General features: G+C 30.6%; 1 protein-coding gene across 1 annotated transcript in view; it reads left to right on the top strand.

Annotated features, from left to right (window-relative positions):
• Positions 1–21,375, top strand: part of LOC129908856 (beta-alanyl-dopamine/carcinine hydrolase) — a 49,475-nt gene extending 28,100 nt beyond the window's left edge. The window contains exons 2-8 of the mRNA XM_055985656.1: positions 13,996–14,089; positions 14,171–14,274; positions 20,077–20,202; positions 20,276–20,510; positions 20,573–20,693; positions 20,754–20,870; positions 20,940–21,375. Of these exons, the coding sequence (XP_055841631.1) occupies positions 13,996–14,089; positions 14,171–14,274; positions 20,077–20,202; positions 20,276–20,510; positions 20,573–20,693; positions 20,754–20,870; positions 20,940–21,237 (1,095 nt within the window). The 3' untranslated portion in view covers positions 21,238–21,375. The remainder of the gene's footprint in view (positions 1–13,995; positions 14,090–14,170; positions 14,275–20,076; positions 20,203–20,275; positions 20,511–20,572; positions 20,694–20,753; positions 20,871–20,939) is intronic.
• Positions 21,376–21,623: the final 248 nt, after the last annotated feature.

The following is a 21,623-nucleotide window of genomic DNA, read 5'->3' as shown; positions in this document are numbered from 1 at the left end:
AAATGAAAGGTATCTTTGCACACGGCAAGGACCCTTCTCCGGTGGGCATACTTCGGCCACCCAGAGGCATGGAGACGATGCGGATGTTGCATCTTTTAATTTTTGCTAGGAAACCAAGTTAAAATTCTTTTTGACGACGATTCTTTGCTTTGACTGGAGAACTGCTTTGAATTAATTTTTGCCTTCAATCTTATACCTATGGTGAAAACTCGGGTACCCGGGTACTCGGGCGAGTACTCGGGTATCCGGGTATCAAGAGCTCTAATATGGAACGATATATTGGCACCCCTTTTTCACCAACCATTGCTTTTAAGCCAACCGTTGTACTTATTTTAATTTCCAAAAGGGCCCCAAATTCTTGTGTGCCCAAGGGCCCCAGGATAGTTAAAGACGGCCCTGGTTATTGGCAAGGTGGTTTTTTATTCTTCTTTTTTTTAATGAGTTTCATGATGATTTTAAAAATTTTACGCAAATCAAGGAAACAATATGTACATATGTAATTTGTATTAAGTCAATTTTAAAGACTCTTGAAAAGCAACGTAGGGTAGGTATACCTAAGCTTATTAAAGATATAATTTTGGCTCTCGAACTTACATAAATGTTGCATTTCAAACTCAAAACAGGATTATATGTTGTTGTCTCCCATTAATATTTTCTATCCCTAATCAATTTTTTATCGTGACGTTTACTTTAAGTTCGGTAAACTATTATAGGTGGGTATATTAAGTTTTGAAGATTAGCTAAAACATTAGGTGCTCGAACTCAATTCAATTTCATGATTGACTCTACTTATCTGTACGTATGACGTTTCTTTACTTTTTAAGCCATAATCTGTACGTGACGGTAGTTTAGTCTAAAGCGCTACCACTTTTCTGATCTACGCAAGTCTTCTGTTTCGTAGGTAATCAAAACTTGTGATGTATTATGAAGAGTTGGTACCTATATAATAGTTATTTAAAGCCTATACTTATATGAGGGATTTTTAGTTTTATGCGCCTGGTGGGTATGCAACAAAAGATTTCATTTTCCAAAAAGAACCGATTTGTCGCATTGAATTAAAAGTAATAGAGGTAAATCACACTTACAGTCATAGAGGAAGGAATACCTAGAGAGCCGACTCGTACCCCCCTTGCCTAAAACACCCGCAAATTTAATTTCAGATAATTGGTATACATCTCTCTTATTTTTCTCTTGATTTCCTATCTGTGAATACGTGTGAAAGCTATAATGTTCCTTTCACCAGTAGATGTCCTCACAAATTTTGAATTTAAACATGATTTTGGTTTGGACATGAACTTGAATAGCTCAAATAGCTCACTCCAGACACCCTCCTTTCAATAAATATGTACAGAAATAAAAAAAAAAGGTTCGTGTTTTGAATTTATTATATTATTTTTTTATGAATTTATTTCCTACTGAGCACTTAAATTGTTTTTAATTGTTTTGAGCTCAACTCCACAGTTGAATGTGTTGGTGCCATTTAAAATGCACGGGAAAACTACCACATATAAGCACTGTGGAGTTTTTCCTCTCATTGCAGCTTGTAGGGTGGAAGAGAAAAACCAACCGAAGTCGCGTCTCTAGGTATTCCTTCCTCTATGCTTACAGTGTTGGTGAGTGAAGTTTCAAAAAATTTAAAACAAAATGTCAAACTTTTACACAAGCTGTCAAATATTTTCCAAGTTTCTTTTCCAGAGGCGGACTAGACAAGGTGTTGTAATGATTGAATGCTAATGTTTCAGTCAATCGTGATGATTGGAACTCTAAACAAAATTGACAACTATGATAACTGTGAAGTTATTTTTTTTAATCATAATAATCAATTTAACGACAATCTTTAATCAATCACCAAGCACCTCCTATCAAGTTTATAAATTCAAAAGAAAATTAATTGAAAACCCGTTTTATTAACTATGTAATGTGTACCTGTGATGTTCATTAAAGTAAAATATGGGTTGTCACATTTGACATTGACAGATTCAGAAACTGCAAATACCTCTCTCTCTCTCTCTATCTCTCTCTACAAACGTTAAATGCTCTCATTTGATGGACTCGCATTTCACGGCAAAAAAAAGAGATGTCTATCTTTTCTATTTCTTTCTCACCATGAAATACCAGCGAGAAAGCAACACAAAACGTCAAAATAAGGTGGAGTCCAATTGGATCTTAGAGCTAAATATGCTAAATATTAGTAAATTGAAAAGATAATTTATTAAAAAAAATATTTTATTTAACTTCCATTATTTTGTATATCTATCATTAATGTAAATTTGACATAGATTTGAAAATTTTTTCTATATTTTCACAAATATCAAGCAACGTCCAAATTATGTCGATGAACACTGTTTTTTTTTTAATTATTGGCCAACACTCTCAATTAAATATGGAGGGTTATGGATTGCTGATGTTGAATGCCACTGACATGTCATTTTTTAATACAACTGCTATTTCAATGTCAACAAACTGGAATACTCACAACATTCTTTTATGTTGAGCAGCGCTATTGGTCAACTCTTCCACATTTAACATATACATACTTTGTTGAACAAGCGTATTGATAATCGCAAATCAACATAATGGTGATGTCCCTTTACAAATTGTCACAAAAGTCACGAAAAAAACTATATACCGTCTTTTCACTGCTTTTAGTGTGGACTACTGCTATCAATATTGAAAAAATACACTGGATGGTAATTTCACAAAAATATAAAAATTTTTCTAGCTTTATCTCTTTTTTTATATGAAAAGTAAGTCGAAATTCATTTTGGGAGAACATTTTTTGTATAACAGTATAACAATATAATTACAATTATCTCTATGTTTCTTTTTATTAAGAGTGAGATGGTGATAATATCACGAAGGCAAAAAACTGTGGCCATCTATCGCTTACCCAGGATATCACTTCGGAATAATGTAGGTAATTCATATACAAACCGCGTGCTGACATCTAGCTGAGTTGTGCTCGGGGCTCTGTTATAATTTTCGATTGGATTCAAGAATTCTTTACGAGATCCACTATTCAGTGTATTTAACACATCAGTAGTGTGAACTTACTCTTGTGAATGAGTCTTAGGTTAGGTGCGCACTTGTGCTTTTTAGTTTAGAAATTATTTTGGTTTTAAAATGGAACCACAACAACTCGATCGTTGATTTGAGCAAATTAAAAATCATCATCAATTTGCTATTTTTTGTCACATTAAATTACAATCTAACCGAACCTGGCGTAAGTAAATCTTTATTTTCTATAAGTGGAAAAGAGTGAGGCAATGTATTATGCAGTATTTCCCTTTCATCAAACATTCTCAAAACAGAGTATATCAGAGATGGCAAAAATGGGATTTTTTTTGATTTCCTACATTTGTTACGTCTACTACATAAATGAGGTAGTTAATGTAGTTTAATGTAGTTAACGTAGTTAAATGTAGCAGACGTCAAAATGTAGTTTGAAATGCCAATTTTACCACCAAATTGTCAAAGTCTTATTCAAATCGAAATACATAGCTGTGATAGTGTGAATTTGAATAGAATATTTGAAACCAGATGGATTTGGAGTGGTTTCTTTGAAAAGGTTTTACTTTACTAAACCAAATTCTCATGAAAACACAGCTATTTATTTTTTAATATTTTTGAAATATAACGTTTTTTATGTAGTTATTGCACGTAGCAAATGTAGGTAGTACATGAAACAAATCAAGCGAGTAGTTTATTCGATTAACTACGCGTAGTTAACCGAGTAGATTACCTGACGTAATCTACTCTGCCATCTCTGAGTATATCTTAATGACGTAACTTTAGAACCTTTCAATAGGGTTTTTAAGCTCTCTCTCTTTCTCAAACATATCAAAATTAATAAAAAAAAACGTTTTATGTGTTATATCTGTCAGGTGCATCAAAGTATATGTTTTGACAGATTCAGAAATTGTACTATTGACTTTTTCCCTTAAACTTTATCATTTGCATTCACTTACACAAATAATGACACCTGAAAAGGAAGAAGAGAAAAATGGCTATGGTGATTATTGCAAGGCTGGCAAGTTCATTCAATAGCTTGTGGAACTGGTCAACTTTAAACTTTTTAGTATCGATAGAGTTGCGAGTGTGAGCTTAGCCATATATCATTTGAGAGCAATGGAGCTTATATCATTTGAGATAACTCAAAATTTTAAACTCTTTCAAACCCGGTAAAAATCGCTGCCCACTAAAATCATAGTCACAGATTTAGTTAATGTGAATAACTGACTTATTGTCCAAATAAAAGTAGTTATACAAAGTGAAATAAAACTTAGTTTTTTGTGTCCATTTTCTGGTAGATACTGATTCTGTTGATTAAAAGATCAACAAAAGTCGCGTAAGTCCATTAGGAGATTATTTGTAGATCTAGTACTAATTTTAAAACATGATATTCTGCTCGAGTTGGCAGTACTACAATTGCTTCGATACAGAAACAGATTTCAAAATCATACAGGGGTCCAGCTTCGCAGCATCAAAAGACATTATTTAAACTTCTCTTTCTGTGTCATTTTGATGGATTTTTTTCAATCTTAGTTGTCAGTGTCTAAACATTTCTCAGTGTGCTGTTTCATAGATGATTTGTTTGACCCGGTTTAAAGGAGTTTTAATTTCATTAACATGGTAGGATTTGCTGAAGCGATTTCGCTACTCCGTTTAGGTTCAATTTATTCACACTCCGCACTAAATTTAAAGTCGCTAAAACGGGAAATTTTAAAATTTGTATGCAAACTGTCATTTGAATGTTTAACTACCCATTAATAGATGATCTAGTACATTTACTGTTGGATCTTATAATGCTATTGTATTGATATCGTTGAAAGTGCGTTCTATTGATATTCGTTTGTTAAGTACTCATCCTCAAGAGTAAAGTTGAACTTTAAAACTAAAACTATTTTATACACTTAAAAAATCTCACATCGTAAGTGAACAGAGTTTTGAAAAACTTTCATATTTAAACTTGTGAAGGTTTTATTAGTAACATCGCAAAATAATTAATGCACGTGATAAAATGTAGGATTGGTGGTGTTAAATTAAATTAAATTATTAATTAATTGTTTATAATAATTGTCTTTGAATATTGTATGGAAAATTTAGTTTTACATAACCACTTTAAAGATCAATTTTTTTTTTTTTTAATTTTCCATACAATTTATTAAAAGGAAGAAACACAATTTACACATTTAATTGACAAATTTATTCATTTATTTGCAATGATGCAATATTTAACTAATAATTAAAAACAGTGGGGCAGAAAATATTTACATACCAGATTAAGTAACCCTTGGCGACACAAAAAATAGGTATATTATTTTTAAGAATTACGCCTGAATGGATCTACTCATTCTTTGTAAAAAAATGGCTTCGTTTCTTTGGAGGTGGTAGGCTACTCATGAGTAGAAATCTAGTACAACTACACATTCTATATCTCCTTCGGCAGATAACATGCGTTAGTTGTAGTACTAGATCTATTTATCATCTACTCAAGAGTAGTCTACTACCTCCAAATAAATGCGGCTATTAAGACAAGAACATTTGACAGTTGTGTAACAAAATTACTCTAACAAGTTGTCACTAGTGTAAATGGGGCAGTCACATATTGATTACTTTCTAGAATGTGAATCTATAACTTAAAAAAAAAACCTGTAAATAAGCACTTGGTTTGGTAACGTGATGCCACTATCAAACAACGTGATAAGACGTTCTAGAATCTAGAGGATAAAGATACTATTATAATTAAGTCCATTAGTTTATAGTTTTCTAATTGGCTTTGAATGTAGTTAAGTAAATTACAAATTTACCATAACCACTTCATGGAATAGATTTTTTGTGAAAACTTTTCCCTTGAATTTATTCAAAATAAAAAAAAAAAAGAAAACTACTCCAGTTAATAATGCCATAATTCCTGCATTCAATTGACGTAGGTCAGTCTCATATTCAATTGAAATTATGTACATATTCATAATATTTATTCTATAAATCTTGTTTAACATCAACCAAAATATGCATCTTAGAAGAGTTCGACGGGATTTGTTAACGTGCCTTTCCATTTGAAAGTTATTTTACTGTGACTTGTCGTCAAGCTTCCTGAGAGTTGATTGACGTACTGTAATTACGTCCACAGACAACAGCAAAGGAATTATCCTAAGCTAAGCTGTCAAAGTCTAAGGTATTAAATAGCTTTATTTGATTTAAAATCATAAAGATATAATAAAATGGATTTTATATTTTCCTAGGAAATCTGAAACGAGGAACAATGGCTTTATTGCATTGAATTGGACATACAAAGAAAAAAATTTCACCAAATTGGTCGACATTTCAATTTCAAGGCAGTTTAATTATGGTCACATCTCACATTAAAGAATATTAATAACCTTTTTATTGCTAATGATGATAGGTTAGGTTGAATTTTGCCGTTCGTAAATAAAAACGCAATAGGGACACCACGTTTAGAAAACTAGGTAGTTGTTTACTTTTAAAATCTTTTTTTAATGCTTCTGTTGATATTCTATTAATATTACCTATTAAACAAGTTTTTTAGGTTAGTAGTCATTTCATTGATAATTTGAAGTTAATTGGGAAAAAATTTATTAAATTCCATCAATTGTAATAATTAAATGGAATGTTTTTGTTTTGAATTCGAAAATTGTACTAAAGGTATTGCAAGCAGAGAATTGCATGCTGAAATTTATAAAAAAAAAAAAATTAAAGGTGTTGCACTCAACACCAACATTAATTAATGTGAGATATTTGATTTCAGTAGGCACTATCTGACAATTGATAATGATTATAATGGTATTTAATAATTTGATGATGAATTTATGAGTATAATGGTAGCAAATTGGAACACGCGCAAGGTGTAATATAGATGTGAAGGTGGTTAATATAGAGATGTGATTTTTCAGATAATTATGACGTTTTGTTTTTATTCTTTATTGCACTTTACTAATCATATAATTGTTCACTTAAAACGTATTCAGATAGATGCCAACTTAAATTTTAATTCATTTTTAAATGTGTATTTATCAATTAACAAATTTAAAACGGTTTTTACTTATTACTCTCCTATTATTAAGTCTGCTACATTTGTAGTCAAATAGACAGTCGAAAAAATTACATTAGCCGCGTTCCTTTGGAGGTAGTAGACTACTCATAAATAGTAACTATTTTTCTGATAAGTAAACAAAAAGAGAATGCAAAAATTGTATGGAATGTGGACGTTCCGGGGCCAAGAATGATTTTTTTTTAATAGTCCAGTCAAATTAGCTTAAAAAAGGGCAAATAGCCAAATTAGGTAAAAGCTAAAAATTGAAGGAGACCTACTGATGGAGACCTAAATTAAGGTTTACTATTGAATTTAGTAAAAGTCCTAACCTCTACCTCCAGGGCCAGATCAGAAATATTGACAAAAAGGGGCGCCAATCCAGTTTTTTAATCATATCTCTTTTATTTGCAATCCCATCGCAAAGATGGCAAAGTAAAAAATAAAGCTTTCAAATTCTCTACAAAAAAGATCTTGCTATTTTTTTTTAATATCTTGAGTTATTTTTTTGTTATACACCGATAAACATACAACAAATATTTTACTTGATAGTAGAAGATCCAGTTGAGAGTAAAATTTTCTTAAATAGGTATGAATAGTTTGCAATCTCAAAGCTAAATTATTGTAATTTGTAGCTAAATAAATAAATAAAATAAATAAAAATAAATAAATATCTTACGAAACAGTTTACAAATGGGTTGCTGGTAACATCCTGTCAAACGCAGGGTTGCCACCCTTTAAAGTTCATTTTTTGAGTTTTTTTTAACAACGCCACCCTGCTTATAAGGTAAGTCTTAGAGGTGTAAACAGGAGGTGTATGTAAGAGAAAATTAAATTAAAAAATGTATACATATATTTAGGATTTTTAGAAAAAGGTCAAAATGCTATTTCCTTAACAAAAAGTGATAGAAAAAAGATTAATACTGGAATCGATAGATACTGTTAATTTATGAAATTCACAAATACAAACAAAAAATGTAAAAAAAATCTGAAACTGGAGATATCGACGTTAAAAAGTCAAAACCATAAAATACGATGTTTGAGAAATAATTCACCAAAAATCAGAAGGAAAGGTATTTGAAATAATGTTTATGTTATTAGAGAGCAAACATTAAATAACTTGACACGTGTTTTTGATTCAACTTATATTTTTGGCTTCTGTGTTTATTAGAAAAATTACAGATTTTTCTCGTGACCCAATACTTTTTGTAGGGCATTATTGAATATATTAAAACTGGATACTTTGTTTTTCAAAATACCTTCAAAATGTCAATTTTGATAAAATTTTAAAACAATATAATGTTTTAATTAAATGACTTATTTTTTACGAAAATCGATTGGAAATTGACAAAACTAGAGTATTTGGAATGTTTGAAGGTCTAAAAAGATTTTTGTCCCTATAAATCCCATATATTATATAAGGCGATGTTTCCGGCATATGGGAACGAATGTGCTGGATATTTAACTGACATCTTCAACCTTTTTTCGCACTGCAGCCAGTTCAAAAATGCAAAAAACTTTTAAAAAATCCAAAATTCAAAAAGATTTTGGAAAAAAACCTTTTCTTATTCAAATGCAATGCATTAAAATAAAAAAAAATAAAAATTTTCATGAGTTTTATTTGCAATAATTTGTTTTGTTAAGGTTCTAACATTTTTTCAAATAATGTATAACATATCTCCAAATAGCATGAACATACATTTTTCAACTTTATCAACCGTCTTCTCCTTCCCTTTTCTTGCAGAAGTTGTTTAAAAAAGCCAATTAATAAATACAAAATAAAACACGTATACGCCACAGTGCACGTGCAAATAATTTGAATTTCGGAGGGGCATTCAGCCCCCAGCCCCTTCCTAGTTTCACACCTGTCTTCCTGTAAGAATTCTAAACTTGCCCTACTTTACTTTAAAAATAAAAATAATAAATAAAACATACATACAAAAAACAACAGGTTGGGTAATCTTTTCTAACTAAGTCCAAAATCAATTTGTTCTACTTTCATCTTCTCTCTATCGTCAACTTCTTTTCGTATATTGATTAAGAAAATTAAATATCCATAAAATGTTTTTAAGTTCCTTTCAAACGTATACCAACAAAAGTGATCAACTCGTCATTAAAAAGAAATAAATTAATGTAAACAAAACACTCACGTTTTATTTTACTCAAGACAGACAGTCAATTTGTAAACAAAAACAAATCATTAGCTATAGCTATTTGAAGTGGATATAATTAATTCATGACTTTAAGAATGTCCAAGACTACGAAGTTTACGTTGTGTTTCAGCAAAAAAAAATCACTAACTATGTTGCTCTAGTTTTATTGAACTTTAAATCAAAGTCGGATATGTAAATTTAAAATCCGTGTTAACTATTCGCGAGATCTAGTAAAATGTCGTGACTTTGACTAGGATCTCTCACCACTTTTTTTTTTAATTTCCTCTTAAGTTTATCTATCTGATTGTAACACTTTAATGTCTATACTCAATAGATTCAGATACATTTATAATTATTGAGTTTGCTTATTCATGCAAAAAATAAATAAATTTATAATCAATAAATGTTGCTACAAAAGTTTTAATTTAATTTATTCATCATTAACAACTGGAGTAACAATTTGTTATTATAAGAGTGGGTGGAACTGTGTCACATTTCTAGATGTCATATTTTATTTATTATTAAGTGCATCTATCATTTCTGGTCTAGCAGCATGTAGATATTTTTTTGCGAACAATAAACATGAAAGCAGATTACCTTTGAATGTTGCTATGTAAATAATATGTAAGTATGTAAGGCCTGTATTATGTCTTGTGACATTTTTGAATAGTTGCATTTCAGCAATTTTTAATATGTTGCAAGGGCAGTTTGGATTAGTGTCAGTATTAAAATAAATCTTTTCGGGAAGTAATGTAGTTTATGTTTGGTAGTACCTTGAAACAATCTTTTTATTTTGTTAAAATCCATGTTTTGAATATTGTTATAATTATGAAACTTTACTTGATAAATTAACGCATTTATACAAATTTGTTTCTTTGTATCTATGTTCCTCTGTGACATCATAGCTCCTAAACTATTTGTTTAAACTTGGCAAATGAGGTATCGTTGGAAGCGTCTTGGTCGTCCGCTGGTTAGTGCTTATATGAGGTCGCATAAAATCAAATATGGCTCCTTGTAGAGATAAAATTCACAAACAATTTATAAATAAAAAATTAAAAGCGGTTCTGTAAATACTTCAATACAAAATTATAACCTTAAAATAAATAAAGCCCAAAAAACTAGAATAAAAAAATTATCGAAGTTAGCCAACATCGAGATATTATGAGCTCTGGCTTCATTATAAATTATATTAGAAAATCGATATCCTTCGTTTTTTTCATTGAATTTTAAGCTTTGGTTTGTTCAATAAGTTTTCTATCGTAAGTTTGAAATAGTTTTTCAAAAACTTCAACTTCGTTAATTTCAACAAATCTTAAGCAAAATTTTGCATTCAACTCAAATGAGTCTTTGTTACTTAAAAATTTGAAAAAGATCGATAAAGAACATTCAGAGTTAAACCTAAGTCTAAACAACTTTGAATGCATTATTTGGTCTTGATGATTCACTTAAAATGAGTTTACACAAGCAAAAATTGCCTTTATCCGTTACAAGTTTCCTCGAGTCGATAAATTCAATTTGTTATCGAATTTAGTTCGCAATTTGATATTTCTGTGGAGCTAACAAGATTTAACCTTAAATTAAATCCACACGCGTTAAGTTTATCATTGACAAAAAGCATCGTATTTGTTAACTAATTGTAAGTTTACCATAAACACCTTTTTTTTGATAATGATTTTTTTACAATTTTGTGTAGGTGCTAATGTTTGTTTACAAAAATAACGATGTCAGATTAAGAGCATTTAGCCGATATAATTAACTCCTCGTTCTAAGCTATTAGAACTTACTTGTGCAAATAAAATATGTACATATGTATGTAGATTTAACTGTTTCTCAGATACAAAACTATTTGCCGCCGCTGCAGCCGGGTGTATTTCATTAACCTCATTTAAATGGAAAGAATGTGGGATGCATTGAAATTTAAAATTCAGACAAATCGACGACGCTAGTTTAATCAGAAAGAAGTTTTGTTTTTTTCTATAAGCTTCGATTTGAGATACTGTAACAATACATAAATATTTCTATTAGTTCTCAATACAACCTTTTACAATGTTATTTTCATTGTATATTTTTTTTTGTTTGATTACTTTATCGCCTTTGATTTTAATTTTAATTTTTATAATTTATTTATTTTTATTTTCTAAATTTCAAATTAATATTTTTTCCATGTTTTCTGGCTATAAAAGGAGAGCCGAAACTACAATTAAATCACTTTCGATTTGACCAGGAAAGAGTCAAGATACTATAGGTGACACTTACCGCTTCTTATCCTTGGCTACTTTTCTGAAAGTATTATTATAGTGTTTCCTTACGCCTTCTGTAAAGGGAAGGAACACCATAATAATACCATTCAATAGAAGTACTCGTAATTCCACAATTATTGTTAAACCTTCGATTTTGTTAAATAAAACACATTTTAAAAAAATATCCTTTGGTGTCAGAGTTTTTACTTGGAAAGACCCCACGATATCTCAAACTACTAAGCATCCTGCTACAGTACCTACAGACTTAAATCAGATTAAGTCGATTCTGCCAGTCAACTTAATAAGTAGTGTTTCAGTAGAGAAAGAAAATTTATAAAAAAATCGAACAAATTCATAAAAAACAAATCTGTTTAGTTGATCCATCAGAGCTTATTTAACAAATTTGGTGAATTAACTCAGGGTTAACTCTAATCTCTTACTAAAAAATTGGACTTGAGATCGCCATGTTGCTTCTCTTTTATGCAGACTCTAAAAATTACCTCACAGTTTACCTTCCCCCAAAAACTTTTAAAATAACAGGTAGGTAAGAGTTGAAAGAAATAAGCTTGTTCTGACCACTTTTCTATCTCCGAAGACATTTTCTCTGCGGCTTGTAAAAAGGTAGTCAAAACAATGTCAACTTAATAGTTAATTAATAGTAAATTTATTTACACAACTGACATCAACAATAAGTAATTGATATTGAGTGTTATAGATTTTTGCGTTGATGATGTTGACACATTGATGTTATTAATTGTATTTCATTAACAACAAAATTGAATATTCATTAAGCAATTTTATGGGTCAGAAGTCATTTATCAATATGTTGGTAATTTTTCTTAGCTTAACTGCTCGAATTGTTTTAGTTTTATGTGGTTTTTAATTTTATAATAATTAAACTATTGAGTAACATCCAAAGGAACAATTCAATTAGTAATATATTTATAACTTTACTAGTTTATATTGCAACACTTCTGTTAAGTTAATTACTGTTGAAGTTATGTGTAACTATGCATTTTTTATATAAATTTTGTAATAAATTAAGTTACATCTATCTTGTTAAAACTTGTGGAAGAAATTCCTTGCGCTAAATTAAGTGATATCGATATCGCAATTTTATAATAGCTGCCTCTTTTATTGTGACCAATGATCCAAACAGATCATGATTACAACTTAAAAGATCTAGATCTAGATAAAAATAGAAATATTTTTTGCATACATTTTTGAACATTTTTAATTTTCAAAATGAAACATAATATTGCTTAGCAACGTGACTTTGATTTAAAATTCTGATGATACAAAATGTAAATCATCATTGCAATTTTAGATTATCTTTCTTTTTTTTTTAACAAAATGGGCTTATAACACAACGTGACATGTACTTTTCGAACAATTAAAAAATTATTTTGTTAAATATTCATACAAACCACATTAGTTTGTATGACTTAATTTAATTAATGAATCACTAAGTGAAATAATTAAAGATGTTCCCGATTTAAATTTATTCTAAAAGGAATATAATGGATAAATTATAATTAATATATGTACCTATAAATTACTTTTGTCACAGAAATTATAAAATTATTACTTTGAATTAATTCTTTTATAAATATGCACTACCACAAACCTTAAATAATCACGTTTACTTGCTAGCTAGCTACAAGTTTACTACATGTACCAGGCGGGCGGCAACCAATGTCGAGGTCAAGAATTTATTTATTAAAAGCTGGACACGTTATAATGCAAATTTTTAATGAAACCGAACATTAAATCATTAATTGACACAGTTAAACACTCTATCATGTGCTTTAAAAGAGGTGTGTCTAGTTTTTCCTTCTGCAAATGGGACTTTGAAATAGATTGGTCACTATGGCGTATACTTGTTTTTTTTTTCTTGCTTGTTTTTTTTTTTAAGCCGACAAATGTGTGATTTTGGTGAATTGAAGTCAATTAAGGGTATATAATTTAAATTGCAAAATATATTTAAAGACAAAAGTTAAATATATTCAGTTCATTGACATGTAATTCGTGAATATGTATGCACAAAACTTACATCCAATAGGGTGTTCTTTTAATATTCATAGTTTAAAAAAGTTTTTTTTATTGAAGTGAAAACTTCTTTAGTACCTATGGTAGTGATTTGAAAGAAGATGAAACGAAAAAGCGACACGATAAATCAATTGATTTCAATAAAATTTATACAGTAGATAGGTAATTAAATAAATTTATGATTGTGCAATTTTTCAATTAATTTTATATTCAAAATTCTGAGATAACGGTGAAACGGTGGTTAAAAAATTCTAGCTCTTTTTATAGATGTTGTATAAACATGGTCGATATAAATATTTTGAGCTGAAACAGTAAGCTTTCAGATGGTATAAAATTTATTGTAGGTTGTCATATAAAAAAAGTGATGGAATAAAAAAAAGTTTCGTTTTTTTCGTTTTTTTTTTTTTTTAATGATTTTTAAGGTTTCACTTCAACCACGTGTGAATTGCACACATAATTTTTTTGTTAATTGTGTTTTAACATTATTTTTCCTTTTTTTCAGGGTCGAACTTTTGGTTCGATTATTAAAAGCTTCTTACAGCTCTCCCAGCCTTTAAATGAAGTATATCTGCCACTTTATGCTACCGAAAAAGGAAGTATGTTATCTATATCAATATTTTTTAAAATTTTTTTTAATATTTTTTTTTTTTTTTTTGTTATTTTTTCAAACTTTGTAGAAACCGCTTATAATGATACTCTCGAATGTGTCAAACAATCATTCCCCCAATACATACGCGAATTACAAGGAGTTGCTGATGGTGCTCAAGTCGAATTCCATAAGGTAAGTCTCACTTTACTTTTTGATTAATTTATTTAATTGTAATTTATCATTATGGAAAATAATGTCGAAGAATAATAATAAATTAACGGTACACACTGACAATATCCCTCAAGTCGTCTTATCTTGCAAAAAAACATAATAAATTAGGTTGACGTGCGCACATAATTGGCAATCTACCAACATTATAGAAATCGTGAATGAATATGTGCATAATGAGTTCTTAGCCATATTCACCTTTAATGGTCGAAATAATATACATTTGATGGATTGACCAGTTGATATAGACATAGAGTTTGATCTTATTCTTAGTATTAATGTCTGGATCAAATGTTGACGTAGACGTGGTTGGAAATTGTAATGAGAGAGCATTTCAAAATCGCAGAAAGAAATCGATTATGAATATAAAAATTTGTATCGTAACCAAGTGATGGCTATAAATGACCACCATGTCAGTTTTATTTCTGAGAAAAAAATCAGTCTTTAAATACACCCACGTAACATTATTTTTGTGGAAATATGATATTGCTCACGATGTCTATAAAAATTCGCAAGGAGATCTATTTCTGCTTTTTATAACAACGAAGAAAAAAAAAATAACAAAAATAATAAAAAATTATTAAAATTATTTTTATTTTATAAATTTTTGGAGTTGAGGTCACTTGAACTTATATTGAATTACTTTTTATAACTATTGAACAGAAGAATAACATTATTTACTTAGATGTTCGTATAAAATTTACAAAAAATAAACCATAATAGAGAAATCTGTCTTTAAGAACTATACGTAGGTATTGTTGCAATGCACTTTTGAAAAAACATGCCAGGTAAATTTTTTGGCGCCGGGTACAAAGGTGTTAAGTCAGATAATGTAGTTTTGAGGAAAATGAAATTGAAGTTTAAATTTTTGTTTGTTAATCTGAATATTATTATTTTTAAAAAGTTAAGATGCAGAAATATCATTTATAAGATCTATTTTAATATCCAAATGCTGTTGACCAGACAAAAAAAAAATTGTGTTGACTTAACACTTTAGAGCCATTCAGTCTTCAAAAATAAACTTGGTCCAAAGGTGTTAAGTCAAGAAAAATCTTTGTTTACATTGATAACAAGGTTTAATTTATAAAAGAAAGTTGAAAATATTAATGTGATTAATTACCACATGTGAAAATTCTTTTTGAAATAATATAATCCTGTAGAAAAATCGCTTCTTCGTTTTTTTCTTCCTCTTGACTTAACGCTTTAGGATCAATTTTTTTATTTAAAAATTAAAAATGAACGCAAAAACAAAGGACTTAAGTCAACTTACGCCCTTAGTACCATTACCATACAGTTTAAAAAAATTTTGACTTAAACCCTTTGTACCGAATCATTACCGAAAGAGAAAAAAAAAACTGACTAAAGTCCAATAAAAATCCGAAAATCGATTTTTTTGACTTAACCCCTTTGTACCCGGCATCAAAGAATTATCGTGCTTGTTAAAAAAATAAAATAGATTCGTATTTAAGCGATGTTTGGTATTGCTGTTTAAAAAGAAACATCAATGCGTTATCATTTTGTTAACAGTAAATAAGACAAGCGAAGTCTTAGTTTATTGTTCCCTGAAGTACTTAATGGCACACGGCATTATTTCATATCCCCGAAACGTCAGCCGTCAGGCGAACTTTAACTTTCTTTTTGCATTGTTAATATTTGTTAAATTTATCCAAAAATTTAATTCCAAAATAAAGTGCACTAACAAACTGGCAAAGGTATAGGTCTCAGAGAGAAAGACTCGAATTCCCAGAATCAGAATTTCGAATGGGTCAACTTCCTAACATATTTCAAGCTTTAATAAAGGTGTGGAATGAAAATTCGAGCAAATTTTTGTTTTCACATCTCAAAATTGATTCTCCCGTAATAAAATCCACGAGTGGCCCATTTTTGAAAACTTGATTTTTCAAAATTCGCTCGAATTTAATTGATATTTGTCTTCTTATTTTTAACAATTAAGAAGATGAGATCTCATCTCGAGAGTTTAGACGCATTGTGAATTTGGGCCAAAAGTCCACAATTGATTTGTAGGCCAATATCCCATAATAGACTTTTGACCCTGAACCGAATTAGACGCGATAGACAAATGTGATCTTGAAACCTAAATATCCCATCATTTCCGATTCCGATCCAAAACGCACTTGCACTTCTATGCCATTAACTCCAAAGTCCAAACTCGTTTGGGAAGTATATTGCATTAAATTACTTAAAATTCGTGATTCTAGAATTTTCTCAAAGACTTTTGATAAAAATGGAAGAATAATATATGTAAAAAGACGAAAATTAAGAAAACGACGAGGAACCACGCAGAAACTTAGCAATAGTGTTAATGTACTTAATATATCGACGCAGTAGAATAAATTATTTTTACGACACATAATTTCACTTCGTTCGCTGCAATAGCAGAGAGAAAGAGACAAATTCCAAAACGGTTGATGAATGTCTGAGGACTTGATATTAGGTTTAAATTTTACATTCTGGTTGTCTCTCAAAGCGTATGTACCTATTATATTTAATTCTGTGAGATCAGGAAATTTTTGAGTAATATCTTTTTAACCGATTCAAAATAAACGAAGATTACTCCAGAGTTTCCGAGACGACTCTTTTGTATCTAACTTTTGCATGAAAAGTATTTTTTTGGCTCTACGGGTCACATTCGTATCATTTCTATACCCAATTTACATTGGTAGGACAAAAATAGATATTTGCTATCTTGGAGTGCATTTTTCTTTTCTAAATACTTTTAGTTTAGCGTGTCTTTTTGCGTAGAACTCATGAGTTAGAACAAACTGAATCAAAAGACTTAAATTTTTTATTTTGCTTCGTGTACAGTTTAATCTCAAAAAGAGCCTTGAACACTTAAATTTTGTACTGAATCATGATTATCAAAAACAAAGAACTAAAGAAAACTCAAGGACACTTACAAATTTAATTGACATTCTTAAGAACGTAATTCAGTTGTTTTTACCATTTTTATAACAACAACGGTTTACTTATAAGTGTCCTTGGATTTTTGGCGTTGTTAGCAACTTGTACGGCGTTAGTTCTAATAGGTACTCCTCAAAAGGAAATTCCAGAATAATGTTTCATTAAAAATCCACTTATCCACAACACACGATGAAGCTATAACTCATTACCTGCCACTAAAAACATATAACAAGCTTCACCTGCTTAATTGCAAATATCGATTACAAACCAATATACTATATAGCCTTGCAACAGAAAAAGTGCAACACAAAATATATACCGCATTAGAAGACCATGCTGACGAATATAGATACTCAAGAAATGACAAATGTACATACGGGGTAACAGATGCGTGCTGTAAATCCAATAAAAGAAAAATTATAATTTAAAATGCCAAAGAAGCCACACAATAAACCTTAAAGTTAGCACATTACCAACCCCATTTGTAACTAATTTAATCAAAATCTAACCAAGGTCGTCACTATAATGGCCATGCAACTTTGTATTTGAAACAGTTTTTGTTTTTTTGTTAACTGTTAATAGGAGGACCACGACAGTGGTGAATGAAAAACATTCAATAAAGTTAACTGAAAAGTTAATGGCCAGAACCGAATCAAATCAGCCTTGTCATCAAATTATGGTAGCTTGACTAACGATGTATAAGCATGAACAAGCTTTCAAGATCCCTTAACTTAAATGCAGCAATGCCATTTCCGAACTTGAACTTCTTCGTTTAAGTGCAACATGCGGTCTTGGTTCTTGGTCTTTTGGTAGCTATAGCAAGTCAAGCAGGCTTGTGCCTCTGCGATATGCTGCTGCAAGTCTTAATTGGCGCTGAATAAGTGAATGAAATGCGTTGCAGCTTGTTGAACATTATTACATGCTTGTTTGACTACCGCGGTCGGTTGATTGAAAAAACTTTATAAAAACCAATTAACCAATTATTGAATTATTACTATAGAGTGCTGATGACGGTGCTAACTGTATAAACTTACTAATTGAGTGTTAAACTGTGAAACCAGCTATTAACGCCTTTTAATTTACGACATGGATTTATTTATGATATGGTTGTTTTTTTTTTTTTTTTTTTTGGCGGGACAGATAAATTGATTAAGTTCGACATGAACTCGAGAAGGACAACTTTAATATGTTTAATATGATATTGTCTATACACGAAAATCACTTAAAAATGTTGGTGGATTTACTCAAATATTTAAAACTGATGACGATATGCATGCTATGGATCATGGACCGCTTAGAAATGATTGTGTAAGAGCCTAACGAATTTCATGGCCTGTGTCAATGTAATATACCAGACTATAGTTGAAAGAGAGTAGTGATTTGATTTCGAATGTTGGAAATATGAATTTTTGAAACTGTAAACTTAAAGGGATGATGAAGAATATTAAACAAAAAGGCGTTAAAAAAGTTTCATGGATGTTTAGATAAAGCCATACTTTGAAATAAAGGAATAGATGTTATGAACTTTTCTATGAAACAAGGTCTTCAAATAACTGTGTTACTAGCCATAGATGTTGTGACGATTACCATTTGAGACAAGTATACCCAGAGACTTTTGGAGAACTCCTACAAACTTAATTTCTGGTCCAATTGGTGTGAATTAGATATTGATCTCAACCAAACGGAATTTGTACTATTCTTGTACTTGGTAATCATTCCAAGGTTGTGTCTTTGAGTAGTTGTAGTAATTTGCTCGATATTGTTGGCAGTTCCTTAGGGAATGTAGACAGAATCCCGTCAAGTCCTACAGGCTACAGCCATGTTGTTTTTAAGTGCTTTGATCGTACTACATTCTTGTTCTTCCACCTACCATTTGTCGCGTGTTTAAAGTGAAAATTCTGGCGATAAAAATTTCCTTTATTGACTTAGAGAAAACGTGATATACAAGAAAGAAAAACAGTATAACTCTATTGAAATCTTAGTTCAAAGCAATGCAGCTTTAATTAATAAGCAATACTCTTAGGTATTGCTTACTATACTTAAAGCTGCTTAAAGGTTTCCAAAAGAACGCAGCTATAGTTATTTGGGAAACAGGGAGTTTTGACTATTCGTGGGAGTCCTCAAGGGATTAGCTATGTTTGTTTTGAAAAGGCAGTCGATAGAAATCAACGAGAGAATACAGAATATTTATGCTGTCCATTTTCTGATTCAGACAGGGTTTATTTCGTATATGTATTTATTTGAACTGACGAGAAGTGCTTTCCAGGTTCGAAAAGTTAAAATATCTTGGATCTATTAACAGGGAAACATTATGAACCTCACTGGTTTAATCTCCAGGGTGAATTGGGAGGTGTACCCAATCGAGATCATAAAATTAGAAATTTCATATCAGCAGTTGATGTCCTTCTAAACTATTGTGTTTCTTTATTGTAGCGGAAGGAGAACGCCTATATCACAGTTCATACACCATATTTGTAATTTCAATTTTTGGATCGCATATCAAAGATAAATGTCTTTTATTGAACAATTTTGAGTGATGTTCTTGTTTCACAAATTAAGTTTCAACCTCTATACAACTGACCTCAAAAAAGCTTTCGACAAAATGTCCCTTTCTTTAATTAATTTTAAGCAAACTACACGTATAATTTTGAGTTTTAACCAGTTATTTTTGGGGCTGAGTTGAGTCTTACTTGGAAGGTCGATTTGTAGACATTTTTAGAGCCACGGATTTAAGACGAAAACTTTATTTATATAGACAAAGTGATATCAATTTATTGCCAATTGAATACAAATTTGAAGGTCTAATAATATTTGTACTAAAACCAATCTTTCTTTTTATTCCAGCTCTTTCTACTTCATATGGATGACATCACACCCCAATCCATCAAACATCTAAACGATGTTACAGACATTAAGGATATCAAAGAACCAACTGGTTGTTCAACAATTATGCTTAACACAGAAGATTGTGTAGGTCTTATACAACATTTTGTAAAGTTTTTCGATCCCCATACATTACAAATTTTTCTTTTGAACCTTTTAGAAAGTTCTAGCTCACACAGAAGATGCTCTCACCGAGACTCTAAATCACTACTATTTCGTAGTAGCTCACATAAAAGAAGATACCCCACAGGGTAAATACAATGTCGAAGAGGAACGTTTCATGTCCCTTTGCTATGCCGGACACTTGCCAGGCTATACAATGAGCTATAATCATCATGGATTAGTCTTTTCCATAAACACTCTATCGGCAGAATATTTACGTAGTGGAAAAACACGTTAGTAAAAAAAGAAATTTCTTCCATGATGAATTTTATTAAGGTCTTTCCAAAACTTTCAGCTCGACATTTTATTACCAGATCTTTGTTATCAGCCGATAACTTTGATATGGCTCATACTATTTTGAAAGATTGTGGTGTTGGTGCTGGAGATGGATGTTCGATCAATATGACTTTCCTTAAGTAAGTTTATAAAAATCCTTCATTTTCATTATTTATTCAATGGTTTATCTACTATTTTAGCGTTGAACCACAACCCTTCTATAACATCGAAATGGCTCCAGCTGTAGGAGACAAAAATGCATCCGAATTGGATGTTAGAGAAATCCTTCCCGGAGAACATAGCTACCATGCTAATAGGTAAGTCTTTTCCAACCTTCAACTTACAGTCGCCAAGCAAATTTAAGTAATAATTCCCTCTAATTTCAGTTACCTTCGTTACAAGACAGCTGAAGCCAATGAAATTATGATTGATTCCAGCGTTTCACGAATGAACACTTTCAATACCTATGATCCTCCAAAGACCAAAGAAGATATCATCCAAATGTTGGGTGATTGTTCTGGTGGTGAACATTGTGTATTCCGTGAAAATAATGATCTTTCTCAAGTGGTCAAGACTATTGCCGTGGGAGTATTTGATTTAAAAGCTAAGACATACGCCTTGTATTCGGATAATCCGAGAAGTACTGAGCCTCATGTTACTATTCCATTATTTTTGAAAGAATGATGATAATGATGGTCATATTTATTCACAAAATGTTCTGTTATTTATGTAGAGATGCAACTTTCAAGTGCTATTGTTACTTAATGTATTTTTGATTTTTTTTTCGTTCATAGAAATAAAAATGAGTTTATTGCAAATTGTGGCTAGTTTTGATTTTTTTTTTTTTTAGAATTTAGGAATACCTAAGGCTTATCAACGTATATACAAAATATTAATGGGGTCGAAATTGTTTAAAAGTTCTGGATATTGAAATGTAAGAAAAAATATGCCCAGATATTGCGTTCTCGAGACATGAGACATGATGTAGGACTGGCATGGAACACCTTGGCTGAAAGAACCAGTTAGTGCTGGAATGTCGTTTTTGTATCATTACTGCTCTTCAAGGCCTT

Source organism: Episyrphus balteatus, chromosome 2 (assembly GCF_945859705.1).
Source record: "Episyrphus balteatus chromosome 2, idEpiBalt1.1, whole genome shotgun sequence".
Taxonomy (NCBI): domain Eukaryota; kingdom Metazoa; phylum Arthropoda; class Insecta; order Diptera; family Syrphidae; genus Episyrphus; species Episyrphus balteatus.
Note: the sequence above shows the minus strand (reverse complement) of the source record. Positions and strands in the feature narration are given on the sequence as shown.